The sequence below is a fragment of the Rattus rattus genome, chromosome 3 (assembly GCF_011064425.1).
Source record: "Rattus rattus isolate New Zealand chromosome 3, Rrattus_CSIRO_v1, whole genome shotgun sequence".
NCBI lineage: Eukaryota > Metazoa > Chordata > Mammalia > Rodentia > Muridae > Rattus > Rattus rattus.
Window position 1 is genome coordinate 65507875 of NC_046156.1, and position 14254 is coordinate 65522128.

At 46.9% G+C, this 14254-nt stretch overlaps 1 protein-coding gene across 2 annotated transcripts; it reads right to left on the reverse strand.

Moving 5' to 3' along the window:
• Positions 1-394: 394 nt before the first annotated feature.
• Positions 395-10754, reverse strand: Gpatch4 (G-patch domain containing 4). 2 transcript variants are annotated; one of them, XM_032898110.1, is made up of 9 exons: positions 10736-10754; positions 9229-9791; positions 5177-5310; positions 4726-4799; positions 4540-4632; positions 4359-4445; positions 2221-2312; positions 1865-1915; positions 395-1663 (listed from the first exon to the last, which is right to left on the reverse strand). In XM_032898110.1, exons 3-9 carry the CDS (start codon positions 5253-5255, stop codon positions 916-918), a joined length of 1224 nt encoding a protein of 407 aa, XP_032754001.1. In that variant the 5' UTR covers positions 5256-5310; positions 9229-9791; positions 10736-10754; the 3' UTR covers positions 395-915. The 2 variants fall into 2 exon arrangements, with proteins under 2 accessions (XP_032754001.1, XP_032754002.1); XM_032898111.1 differs by lacking the exons at positions 9229-9791; positions 10736-10754 and having other exon boundaries at positions 5177-5555.
• Between the last annotated feature and the right edge of the window lie 3500 nt (positions 10755-14254).

The following is a 14254-nucleotide window of genomic DNA, read 5'->3' on the forward strand; positions in this document are numbered from 1 at the left end:
GAAAATAACTCAGGTGTGATATCCTTCACCCAGGAATGATTCATACTTATTTGTAATATATAGGGAGGTAGGGCTGGAGAGATGGCTCAGGGGTTAAGAGCACTGACTGCTCTTCCAAAGGTCCTGAGTTCAATTCCCAGCAACCACATGGTGGCTCACAGCCATCTGTAATGAGATCTGATGCCCTCTTCTGGTGTGTCTGAAGACAGCTACAGTGTACTTACAAATAAATAAATCTTTAAAAAAATATATATACAGGGAGGTAAATGATGCCTCTGAACTAATTCAGCTGAGCATTGTAGTAAGACCCCCAGAGGTTAACAGAATTTTTCAAGTCTCCAAGTGCCATCTAATTTGTGTTCAGACCTTCTTGTGCTGGTAATGACCTATAAGCTTGGGGCCCAAGTTCTCATTTAATCATGATTAGAAACAGGCAGTCTGGGAGGGTAACCCAACCCATACATATAAATACATAGAAATGTATGTTAAGCGTTCATGTTGCTTAAATGAAAACAGTTTGCAGGGTGATGGTGCATGCCTCTGATCTAAGCACCCATGAGGCAGAGGCACATGGACCTCTGAGTTCTGGAAAGCCAGAGCTGCATTAGAGAATCCCTGTCTCCAAAACAAGACATTTCATATAAATCTACATTTTCAGACTGTTAGAAGAGGCACTCCTTGAAACATTCCTCCATCCTGATTCCTCTTCCCATCATCCTTTAGGTGGCCAAGTTGCCGGGCACCAGGATTATATTTTTTGGACGGGGGACCATGTCCACCCCTCAGCTAGCATAGAATGCTTTGGCTCTCCTCGGCAGACAGGTTCTCCAGAGCTGCTTACAGAGGAGTGTGCAGAAACCCTGCCCCAAACCAGCTACCCCTGAGAGGGAGTCAGCTGAGATCTGCTCTAGACCCTCAGTCCGTCTTCCGCTTCTTTTTTTTGGCTTTCGCCTTTGGGTGTGGCTGACTTCTCTCACCTCCGTCCTCTGCTTCCCAAGTCCTGCCATCATCTTTGTTGCTTACATCCAAGACCTCCTCACAGCACTGCTGTCTTTTCTTTTTGTCTTTTTTTCTGACCTTTCTCTCTTTTTTTGTTAGGTCATCCTTATCTTCTTCATCTTGGGTATCCAAGTCCTCCTCACATGTTTGTCGCTTCTTGCTGCTTCTCCAGGGATCTGTATCTGCTCCACTGTTGACTGCCTTTGGCCCGCCTGTCACATCTCTGCCTCCTTCATCACAGACTCCCATCTCTTCCTCTTCTTCATGGTGCCGCCTCCTCCTTTTCTTCTTTTTCCTAGAAGACTGATCAGATTGCTCTGTGCTCAGTTCTCCAGGCCCACACACTCCTGCAGCCTCTTCCTCCTCACTTCCTATAGCTGTTCCCTCTCTCTCATCTTTCTTCTTCTTCTTTTTCTTCTTACGTTTCCTAAAGCTCTTGTCAGTGTGTTCCAGGAGCTCCTCACCTAGACTCTTTTCAGTTGTTGCAGCCTCTTCCTCCTCTTTCTGCTTCCTCCTCTTTTTCTTTTTTTGGGAGGGCTCACTGTCAGTCAGTGGTTGAGAGGTGCCCACGTCCTTTGAGCCTTTAAGCCGAGCCAGGAAGGCCTGCTCTTGGGCCTCCAGGCGAGCAAGCTTGGCCTTCATGGTGATTCCAATCCGGGCAGCCCTAAGACAGATGATGGGTCCAAGTCAACAAGGGTATTATAGGGAAAGTTGGGAACAGAGGGAGGGAGCTGCCTAGCTTCAAACATGAACTTGTCAACACCAGCAATTATTCCCTTGGAGTGAAAATAATTGAGAGGTGGCACAGGCTGTCCTTAAGCAGTGGCAGAAAAGATGGGAGACCCAGAAGGTGACCACAACTTACTTGTGTGCTGTTCGCCCCTCACAAGCTTTGAGTAGCATCTCATCAGTCAGACTGTAAGAGCAGATGACAATGACAAGTCACAGATATGGAAGAAGGCTTGGTCTCTCTCTCTCTCTCTCTCTCTCTCTCTCTCTCTCTCTCTCTCTCTCTCTCATGTTCATCTTTGCTATTATTCAAAACCTGGCACTTTTTGAAGTGCTAAGAATACAGGGATTAGTACAATCTAATTCCACAACCATGCACCTACTCTCCTCTGACAAGAGCTCAGTCAAGCATTAGGGCATTAGGTTTATATTTATTCTCTTAAGATCCCAAAGCATCGCCCACATGTCCTCAGTACCAAAATAAAGTCTCACATCTTTGGGGGTATGGGTTCATGGTTGTCAACATCACTGCAGCTTTCCAAGTCTCTGTCAGGCTTCTCTTCACCTGAGGTTAGTGTGGCTGTCTAGAAGAAAAGGATCATGGAGATGGATGAAGCCAACGTAATACCATTTCTGAAACCACTAGGGATTCACTGCCCAAGGCATGAATTTTACAGCTCTCACCATTATTACTTGCAAAGTCATGCAGCCTGCACATTTTAATTGGGGCAGGGGATGATGGGCCATAGTTACTAAGAGCAGCCAGGGTCTCTCTGACTCACAGCTGGCTGATTATAGAACAAGCAGGAAAAGTGCTCTGAGTTTCCATAGTGAAGTAAGTGCCACTGACAATAAAGACAGTGCCCCTATCAAAGTATTCTTGTTTAACTGGACTCAACCTATTACAGGCCATGGAGCTGAAATGGGCTCAGGTGGGGAGGTAGCTCAGCTGGTAATAACACTGTGCAGGCATGAGATCCTATGTGCAGATCTCCAGCACCCACACATGCTGAGCAGGCATGCTGCTCACCTGCAGTCTCAGCAAGCTAGCTTGGTAGCTAAACTAGACAAATCAGCAAGCTCTGGATTCAAGTAAGAGACCCTAGCTCAGTATATAAGGTAGAGGCCAAAAGATACCTAGCATTCCCACACCTATGTTCACTCATCTAGATACACCAAAATGAAAGAAAGAAAGAGAATGCCCATAGGTAACTACATGGGCAGTTGTGATGAATGCTGTGTCTCACAGATAACTCAGGCCAGAGTCTGGGGAGTGGTTTCTAGAGGGTGCTCTCAATCTGAAAGCAAGTAATGTTTAGCAGGTAAAGCAAGAACAACTGACAGAGGAAAACACATCTTCTTAAAGGAGAAAAAAAGACCTGCTGGCTAGTGTGTACCCAGAAAGAAGTGAGTGAGACCTGAAACATAGAGGGCCATAGAAGACAGTCTCATTAAAAAGGATGGAGCTGGACGGTGGTGTTGCACGACTTTAATCCCAGCACTTATGAAGCAGAAGCAGGCAGATCTGAGTTCGAGGCCAGCCTGATCTACACAGAATCTGTGTGGAAAAACAAAAACTAACAAAAAGGATCATGATATGGTAGCTGTCTTTTGCTACTTTGTGGGTAATTTCCTCCACTCTTCTCCACCCTTTTTCCATCCTTTCAACCCCCCCAACACTGGGAGACGGGGGAAAGGATAGGAAGAAAAGGAGGCAAAGTTATTGTTAGTCTACCTCTTACTGATTAGGGCATGGAATTCCTTGAGGTAAGTTTGATCTTCACTGACAGGATATCTAATTTCTTAACAAACCACAACTAATAACCCACAACACCCTTCCTCTGGGGCCTAGCATTTATATACACTCTGAAAAATCCCCAGAATTCCAGAAACTACTTGTTGCTGGCAAAACCACACCCCTGCTAGAGCATGAGGCAAATCATAGTCAGCTGCTGACTGCAATCTGAAGCAGCCCCCCATATCCCACACCTGAGATTAAAGTAAAAACGTAGTTCCATAATATTTGTTTTTCAAAGAGACCAAAATCCTTACTACATAATACAGTTTGTGTTTCAGAGAGACCCCTATGGATGCTTTGTAGGTTAGCTGACTGTGGTGGAGAGTGAGAACAGAGGCAGAGGCTCTTAAAGGGGCAGAACTGAGTAGATGTCAAGATGTAGAAACTGGGAAGGATTTCTAGATGACTTGGGAAGCCCTGAGCACAGAATCTGTGCTCATTTACTGCTGGCTTCTCTTCTTTTTGCCTATACTAGTCAGCTGGGGGCTCTTTACTCTTTGGGTCACATATATGAAGTAAGAATGAACCAGGCAACCTCACAGGACTCTCCTGGCTTCAGACTCTTTAAAATTATACACCAACATGCCCCATCCCAGCAGCTCCTAACTAAACGACAGCCCTCCCTCCCACTGCGCACTGCTGCTTCCCCAGCAGATGGGATGGGCCATGGAACCGTAACACTTCAGTTCCAGGTAAGGCATGGGCACAACAAGGTTGGACACAGGATCTGCATGTACTGGGATATCCTGAGAATTAGTTGGACACACAAGGCAACTGCTCAGGACCCAGGGGAGATGGGAGCAGTGGAGAGCTGGACCTCTCACTCTAGTACCTTCACAAACTTCTGATACAGCAAGCTGGGCTTTGAGTGACTGCGCTGGGTGGTCTCCTTGGAAAGGCGCCTTATCTGCACTCCATCCTGTTGGAAAATATTGGTGAGAAAGTGGCATGCTGTACTGTCCTACCCGACCCCAGGCCTGCAGGTTTCTTCAATATACCTGACAAGCTCATACCTTGCCAGAGTCCACTACCAAGTTGGCGGCAGTCTTGTTGAAGAGATCACTCCACCAGTGGTCTGTAAATTCCTTGGCAGGATCATGTCCCACCTCCAGATGGATAAGTAGAAGTCAATCTGAGCACTGCCCACTGGCCCTCATGGGTGCCCTCTCCCATTCATTCTGACCACTTCCCAGTCTTACCCCATGGGTATCTTGCTTCAGTGTCACCTTGAGGGCCTGGGTGATGCCATTCTCTTTCCGGCCCAGGCCTTTGCCTGCAGAGGAGAGTGATTTATTTTGAGGCCTGCCGTGAGCCTTCCCAGGCTAAGTACCATTCCTTATACTGATCATGGGGTATGCTCTGTGCCTTCAGAAATCCACCTCACTCCATTCCTTCAAGCCCTGCTCAGTGCCTCCGTCTGAGCCAGAACTATCTTTTCTGTCTCTCTTTGCAGTCTCCTCTAGTCTGCCCAACCATTTGCTCCTCATTGTCCCTTATTATCCAAAATGAGAATTTCTCCCATCTTCCCTAATCTAATGGGTCAGAAAACTTATGCTTCTAAAGACTTCTCTTTACTAGTCTCTCCTCTGGCTGAAGGGACCCGGGGCAGAGGAGAGGAGTTGGGTGGATGTGGAAGAGACCCTAGAGCACCTTGAGTCCACCCATGCTTCAGCAGCTGCTCTTCAGCAAACTTCATCCCACGACTCTTCACCTCTGGGGTGACACTCATGGCAGGGAGAGGCTCTGTCCTCAGGTTCTCAGCAGGGAAAATGTGGCACCATCCTCTGAAGAGGGAAAGAAAGGACTGGAGGTGCAGCTTAGACAGCAGGGCGCTAGTCTAGCACACAAAGCCCCAGGCTTCAACCCTGCATCATGTAAAACAAGGCATGCTGGCCCACACATGTTAATCCCCACAGTTGGGATGTGGAGGCAAGAGGATCAGAAGTTCGTATCGTCTACAACTATGTAGAAAGGTTGAAGCCAGCCCCTGCTTTATGAGACCATAAATGAGTGAAAAGGAAAGGAGTGTGGGCTGGGGCTGTATCTTAGTATACCTTAGTAGGTAGAGTGCTTGCCTAGCATGTGTGGGTCCTGGGTTCAATCCCCGGCACTGTGTAAGCAGGTGTGGTAGTGCATGCCTGTAATTCCAGCTCTGGGGAAGTGGCAGCAGAAGGCTCAGTTCAAGGTTGACTAGGAGCTTGGGATACGTGAGACCTGTCTATGCCTAAAGCACTTAAAGCTACTTGTGTAAGACTCTTCTTTCAGAAGAATAAGTGTGTGTGTATGCCCAAGTGTATGTGTATGCACCGCATGCATGCGGGAACTGGAATTACAATTGTGAGATGCTACTCGGATGCTAGCAACTGAATCCAGGGCCTCTGCCAGGGCGGTAAGTGCTACTAACCACTGAACCATCTCTTCAGATACTGAATTCTTTTTCTTGAGTCCTGGGAGATACCAGGAGGAAGGCTGTTCTTTGGGGAGTCCTCTCTCTGGTCAAAGGAGCCAACACCCAACACAACACAGGACGAAGGAAGGGTAATATGGATACTGATACCTATGTGTGTGGCTTCAGTATATAACGTGAAAACTCGATCTTGCACTCACCCTACTCTGGTGACAAAGGAAGCTGAGCCTTAAATAGCTTAGGTGGTGTGATGGTTGGTATTACTGACAACATGGCAGGAATGACCTAGATGGCAACTCTCCAGTTACCCCTGCAGACTAGATTAGTGAGCCTCTGTGCAGGTCTGTGAGGGTAGCCTTTTTAACTGAGGTGGAAAAACCTCAATCAGTGGCACCATACACTAGCCTCAAGTCCTGGACTAAAAGAAGCTACAGCCAGAATGATGGCTCAGTGGGTAAAGTGCTTCCTGTCAACGCCGATGTTTAATCCTGGGGACCTACTTAGTGGAAAGAGAGACTTCCATGGGCTGTCTTTTGCCCCCATACCTATACCCATGCTCATATTCATTCTCTCTCTCTCTCTCTCTCTCTCTCTCTCTCTCTCTCTCTCTCTCTCTGACACACACACACACACACACACACACACACACACATATTAAAGTATAGGACAGCATGGATATCTTGCTAGACTAAGTCACACAACTAACGTATGAAGAATTCAAACCAGGAAGCCCGTGTGCAGAGTCTGTTTACATTGTGAGAACAAAGCTAAGAGGTGTTTGGTAACTTGAGCTGGAGATTGGTACTTAAGAGAGCCTAGTCTACACCTATGGGCCAACATTTGTACTGGCCAAACCTTCCACCCATGTTACTGCCTTACCAGGCTTTCAGAGGCTTCCGTTTAGAAATGGTCAAGTATAGGAAGGGGCTGCTAACTAAGCACTAAGTAAACAAAGATGGCTGTTCTACACTATTACCTCATTATACTTCAGAAGACAGGCCCGTCAAATAGGTGTCATCCTCATCTAAAAGTGAGGAAACAAAGGACCTGGGTTTCTTGTCTATTCAGGAAATTTGAATACTAGCCCTGATTCTAAGTAGCCAAATTTCTTCACAGCACCTCAGTGGGTGCAAATGCCTGGCTTTCTCTTGGCGCTGCTAAAACAGCTGTAAACACTTCTGAAAGAGTAAAGGTGTTTTTGAAAACTTAAAAAAAAAAAAAATTAGTTTGGTTGTATGAGCGTTTTGCTTGCATGTAAGTGTACCATGTGCACACGGTGCCCTCAGAAGCCAGAAGAGGCTGTTCCATGCTGCAGAACGGATGTTATAAATGGCTGTGAGCTACCATGGGCGTGCTGGGAACTAATGCAGGTCCTCTGGAAGACAGGTAAGTGCTCTTCATGACTGAGCCACCTCTCTCATCCACTAAATAAATTCAACCAATGACCTAATCACTGATGTGCAAATCTCAAGGAACACAAAACACCAAGGTAACATAACTCCTCCAAAAACTAAAGAGACCAGGAGATAAAAAGTGGTCATGACTTTAGGACAGGACTTCAAAAGCACCTGGAAACAGTCAGGCATGGTGGTGTGTACTTGTAATTCCCATGATGGCCAGCCAACCCAGCCCAATCAGTTAGAGGTTCAGTCCCAAAACACAGATGGGTAATTTCTGAGGTTGACTTCTGGCCTCGAATATGCACACACCACACACACACACACACACACACACACACACACACACACACACACACACACATACACGTGCTCACATACACACTTCAAACAAATTAACAAACACACCCCAGGGGCTGGAGCGATGGCTCCGTGGTTAATAGCACTGGCTACTCTTCCAGAGGACCTGGGTTTGATTCCCAGCACCCATAGGGCAACTCACAACCTTCAGTTCCAGGGGATTAGGTACCCTCTCCTAGTCTCCACAGGGAATCAGCCATACATGTGGCACACAGACATACAAGCAGGCAAAACACTTGCACACAAAAATTCTTTTTAAGTTTCTTTATTTATTGAACTAAGCCACTAAGTCTGTAATTTGTTATGTAGCAATGAAGCTAATACACAGGATAGTGATGAAGTTACTGATATGATGTATACAACAAGTTTTCAGGCCTGGAGAGATTACTAATAGTCAAGAGCACTTACTGCTTTTGCAGAGAACAGGGGTTTGGTTCCCTGCAAGAAGAAGGAAGCTTATATTTCCCCATACCTTTTACTGGCATCTGGCATGCACTGGATGCATATAATACAAGCAGGCAAAAATACTTGTACACATTAAATAATAAATGAATTTTAAAAAACTAAATAGCTAGTCATAGTGTCACACACTTTTAGTCCTAGAATTAGGGGGATAAAGGCAGAGGATGACTCTCTGTGGGCTCAAGGCTAACCTGGTCTACAAATCAAGTTCCAGGACAGCCAGAGCTATTAAACTGAGAAACCCTGTCTCTAAAAAAAAAAAAAAAAAAAATAAAATCATAAAACAGTTCTTCCAGCCTTGTACGGTGAAGCCCATCTTTAACCTTAATACTGGCAGATTTCAGTGAGTTGGAAGTCAGCCCCTTCTACATATTGAGTTCCTGGCCAGTAAAGGGGGCATTGTAAAAGCCTGTCTCAAATACAGATAGATGATAGATGATAGATAGTAGATAGATAGATAGATAGATAATAGATAATCAGTTCTATCAGTTCCCAAAATGTGATCCAGAGCTCCCTTTTTGAGCTGAGACTTTTCTAGAGACCTATGAGGTCAAAGTCTTTTCTCAGAAATCCTCCCACATTACTGCCTTCCCCGCCACCCCCCATCGTTTGTTTTTTGAAACAGGTTTCTTTGTGCAGCTTTGGTTGTCCTGGAACTAGCTATGTATACGAGGCTGTCTTCGAAGGCATGCACCACCAATGCCCGGCTCCCTCTTTTATGAGTGCAGACTGTGTAATTTCCCAGGTACCCTTGCCAATTACAGCGAGAATGCGTTTAGTGTTTCTGGATTAAACTGAGTGACACAGTAGGAATCGCTTTTAACGCACTTACAATGGACAGGAGTGGGCAGACGCAGCCTGACCTGTGAAGGCTGCAAGTACACTGTGAGACGCTGTCTCTCCTCTCCAGCCAGTTTCCAGGGATGGCCAGAGCCACCCGTTTGCAGCCTAGAAGATCAGCCGCCGCCTTTTTCTCCTGTTATAAATCCAAGCCCCGCAGTCACAGAGCCAGCAGGGTGGACCTACTCTCGGATCTTGGCCTTGGCTCCCGCCCCTGGAGAAAGCAAGCTCCTTACCATCAGTGTACAGTCCTCTCCGTGGAAGCACGTGCCATACCCGACTTGGGTGCCGCCATCTTCCAGGAAGTGCACTTAAGTCCCTCTAGGATGTAGAAACCATAGAGACGTCCTGACAGTGGCCACGCCCCTTGGTAGTTGCCACGGAAACTGAGTTCAGGCAAGTTTCCTTTCCGCAGTTCACCTCGGTTTCGGGTCCCTCCCGGAGCCAATCCTGAGCTTTCCCGAGGCCTCAGTTTCCGTGGCAACTACCCAGGGGCGTGGACACTCAGGCTCTGCAGAGCTCTGTAGTTCAGTGGAATCAACACTGCTTGCACACTACATTGTGCCAGGACTAGTGCCTTCCGTACTTGGAACACAGGACAAAAAAGACTCGACCCTTAACTTGGAGGAGCATGTAGACTTGCTCCGGAAAGAGGAGGCGAGACGGGGTCCGAAGGCAATACCTCAGCTGCACAAGTAACACGGTCTCCACCAGCAGTTGTAGGCTTCTGCGGCCACCCAAAAACAAGGGGAGCATTTCATATTGCCTCCTCTTATCGGAATATCCATTTGCTTGTCATCTAGAACGTAATTAGGATAAAGGATGTAATAATGAAAACACACTGGGGAGGGCAGAAGAGATAGCTAACTGGTTAAGAGTGTTTGTTTCTGGTTCAGTTCCCAGAACACCTGACTTCTGAAGTGCAGATGAATACAGCCAGGCAACACACACACACACACACACACACACACACACACACACACACACACACACACACACACACGGGGGGGAGGAGAGAGAGAGAGAGAGAGAGAGAGAGAGAGAGAGAGAGAGAGAGAATTAAACCTTTAAAATTAACTAAAAAAAAGAAAGTACAGTGGGGAATCTTTCAGAGCATCCAAGTCTAGTTACCAGTACCCATGTTGGGTATTCACAGCTACCTGCAAACTTCAACTCCTGGGGACCCAACACCTGTGGCCTCTGCTGGTATCTGTAAACACACACACACACACACACACACACACACACACACACACACACACACACTCACAGAAATGAATCCTTAAAAGGATTCAAGGGTACCACACATGCCAGCAGAAACAGAGATGCAGGGCTGGAGGGTTGGCTTAGTGGTTAAGAGCACCAACTGCTCTTTCAGAGGTCCTGAGTTCAGTTCCCAGCAACCACATGGTGGCTCACAACCATCTGCAATGGGATCCAATGCCCTCTTCTGGTGTGTCTGAAGACATTGGCAGTGTTACCTAAAACAAATAAATAAATCTTTTAAAAAAGAAAGAAGGAAAGAAAGAGAGAGAGAGATACAATGGGTGAATTCTGAGAATCATTCTACTACCCTGACCCTGCCAAGAGAATAGAAGTTCTTTTGTAACAAAGAAGTTATCTAGTCACATCTGTGTGCCATTTGTGTGAGGTCCATATTAGGACAGTGTCTTAATTGCTGTGAAGAGACAACATGACCAAGGCAACTCTTACAAGGAAAACATTTAATTGGGGCTGGCTTACAGTTTCAGAGGTTCAGTCCCTTATCATCATGGCAGGGAGCATGGCGGCATCCAGGCAGGCATGGTGGTGGAAGAACTGAGAGTTCCACATCTCGATCCACAGGCAGCAGAAGGGGACTGTCTTCTGCAAGCAGCCAGAAGGAGGCTGGAATTCCACACTGGCCAGAGCTTAAGCATAGGAGACACCTCCTCCAACAAAGTCACACCTACTAATAGTACTACTCCTTGTGGGCCAAACATTCAAGCACATGAATCTGTGGGGGGCCAAACCTATTCAAACTACCACAGACAGGAGCATTCTCACTATCCTGTTGGCCAATACATTTTTACGGCAACTCCTGTAGTAGTTTGAACACCAATGGTGCTAGGCTCTTATGTTTAAATTCATGACCCTCAGTTGATGGAACTGTTGGGAAAGATTAGGAGCCATGGCCTTGATGGAGGAGCAGTGTCACTTTGAGGTTTCAAAAGCCCATGTCATTCCCAATAGCTCCTTCTCTGCTTTGTGCTTGTGGATCAAGCTCTTGGCTACTACTCCAGTGCTGAGCCTGCCTGTTTGCCTCTATGCTCTCTCATGGTGACCATGAACTCTAATCCCAAAAGGAAGAGACGAGGCCAGTGCATCCTTAGATGTCAGCTTCTGGGTGTTTGCAGAGGGAATCACAAGTGCTTGGTGTGTGTTATGGTGTGTGTGCCTGTATTCATAGCACGTGGGAGGTGAAACCAGAAGGATCGTGAGTTTAAAGTCATACTCAGCTATATAGCAGTTTCAAGACCTGCTACGTCAAAACCTGTCTTAAGGGCAGAACCAAAGCCACAGTGGAACAAAGGTCAGGCTCCACGTAGAGTTCAATTGTTAAAGTGTGGAACCTTCTGCCTTTATCCTTGCTGTTTTGCCTCTCTATTGGATTCCTTGTTGCTCTCTGAGAGTTTTGCTACATAGTCCTGGGTAGCCCAGAACTTACTTACTTTGTAGGTCAGGTTGGCCTTGAATTTGCAACAATCCTTCTGCCTCCGCCTTCCCACACCACCAAGCCCAGTCACACACTGTGGTTTTATTGTGGTGTCACAGGGACTGCTGAGAGATTGTACAGATAGGTACTCAATTTCCTTCTCTTCTACTGGAGTCAGGCGTGATGGGACACACTTGTAATCCTGTGACTTGGGAAACTGGGGCAGGGGGATGGCTACAAGCTCTAGGTCAGCCTGGGCTAAGTAAGGAGATGACTGTGTCTCAAAACAGAGAAAGAGAGGGGAGGAAGGAGGGGGGAGGGGAGAAGAGGAGAAGAAAAAGAAAAAAAAACCTACTGGATATGGTGGTTCATGACTTTAATCCCAGCATTCAGGAGGCAAAGACAAGCAGATCTCTGTGATCTGTGTGAGTTCAGGGCCTGCTGATTGAGTACCAGAACAGTCAAAATTATATAGTAATATCTTTAAAAAACAAGAGAAGTTAGGGACATAGAAAGAGGGTTTAGAGAGATGACTCAGGGTTATGTGCTCTTGCCTCTCTTGCAGAGGACCTGGGTTCTGAATTTGATTCCCAGCATGCATTTGGTAGTTCATCAACTATCCATTTCTAGAGAACCTCTTCTGGCCATCTTCTGATCTCCAAGGGCACCATATGCACCTCCAAGGCTAAAACATTCCATCTTGCAAGGATGCTTGCTAAATCAGAAGGTCAATAACTCAAAATAGCTCCAGAAAGTCCCCAGAAGATAAATGTGCCAAGATTTGTGTGAAGCCAGAAATCCTAACAAAAAACTGTTAAAAAGCCAGATTGTGTGTTAAGGAGCTACTTGAAAGTTTTAAGGCCGAAGGAGCAGTTCATAGAGGGCATCCATGCTAGAACAATACAAGGGAAGCGGGTCAAGCCTGTCTCAAGGGTGGATAATTATCCCCCAGATAAAGAAGGGTACATTTCTCTCAGGTGGAAAGATATACTTGGAGTGGGGATGGTTTTCCCAGCCAGGAATTCCCCCAACAGCCAGGTATAGTGAAAGAGGAGGCAACAGTTACAGAGTCAACCCAGGGATTCTTGGACCTGGGGAGTCAGCAAGTGCAGTGGGGGAAGAGCAGAGACATATTCCCCTTGGCCCTGACTAAGTCGGCTGAAGTTGGACTGTCTTCTTTCTACCTCCCGTCTCTTTAAGTTGCCCCAGCAGTCCAACATTGCACTGCACCAGAAGTCCAAGGAGGGCACCTGGACCCCTACCGCCAGCAGACTGCTCCAAGCCCTCTTCCTGAGACCTTTTGTCTTTCTTACCATTCTTGCCTACTCTTGGGACCCATTCCTCTTGTGAGTACAGATGCCAGTCAAGCTCACTATACAGTTGAAACAGCACCAGTCTACCTAGCACCTCAGGACTTCAATGTAAATCCCATGGATGGGCTCTCTGGCCCTGAGGACTTCATTGGTGTTCTAACCCAGTTTGGGGCCCAAATGAGCTTGGCAGGGCCATCTGTCTTCCAGGTAGCCGCTTCTTCCCCTAACCCCCCCCCCCATTTTCTTATCTTGTTCAAGCCTTGGACCCTTCCTGGTAGCCTCAAGTCTCTGAAGGTCACTGACAGCTTGGGCTCTGGTGAACATGATTGTCTAGCACTGTTGCTGAGCCCTTTCAAGACCACCTAACGGGTAGACCTGCCTGTTCGTCCCTCTCAAGATCCTCCTCTCTCCGCCATCAGTTTTCCTTTCCTTAGTTAAAAAAAAAAATCTAACATTCCTCTCCTCCCATGTCTGTTTTATTGACTTAGTCTGATTTTCAGACAAGAGGCAATTTCCAATCAACACAGCCAAAACTTAGCGACAAGGTATTCAGAGGCTCAGGGGAGGACCCCTCTGTCTCATTCTGAAATTGGTTCTGGGGGCTTTCCACACACCCACAAACCTTGCTCAGTTGAGAGTCCTGGAACTCTCCACCGAGCCTGCAGGACTTGCTCAGGTGAGAATTAGGGGAACTTTCCACAGTCTGGTGCACTCGTGCCTTTACTCCAGCACTCAGGAGGTAGAGGCAAGCAGATCTCAGTCTGAGAACGCCACAGCTACACAGAGAACCCCTGTCTGAAAGGCCATAAATAAACAAACAATCGAACGAACCCTCCTTTAATAAGGAACCATGGGCGGCTAGGGTGTGGACCCTGGAGTTAGCCTGCGCTAAGAGGAAGAATTGAAAGCAGAGTGAAGGGTGTGGCCAGTTAAGTAGCAAGCAGGTCCCATCCCAGTCAGGCCTGTGTACAGGTTCCTTTGTGCACAGCATCCCCACGTGTCAGTTCTGGAGACACGGGGGTGGGCAGAGTACTTGTTATTTGCTTTTCCCTGGTTTGAGACATTTAGGATGTGGATGAAGACTCTGAGATCCTCCATTAAGTGAGAGAATCCATTCCCCTGTCACTTGAGCCGTGAGAAGTAATTCATCTTTCTTATAGATAAGAGGAGGTTTTTGTGGTTTTGCTTATAGCCAGATCCAGTCAGACACCTGAAGGTCTCATTTCCCCGTGTGTTGTGGGGGTATTCACTAGA

Bases quoted from the DNA above. Each gene is read 5' to 3' on its own strand.
- Gpatch4 (XM_032898110.1), bottom strand. From the start codon at position 5,255: ATGAGTGTCACCCCAGAGGTGAAGAGTCGTGGGATGAAGTTTGCTGAA. The intron at 4,800-5,176 runs GTGCTCTAGGGT...TCTCCTCTGCAG, and splicing joins GAAGCATGGGTGGACTCAAG to GCAAAGGCCTGGGCCGGAAA. The intron at 4,446-4,539 runs GTATGAGCTTGT...ATTTTCCAACAG, and splicing joins TGGTAGTGGACTCTGGCAAG to GATGGAGTGCAGATAAGGCG.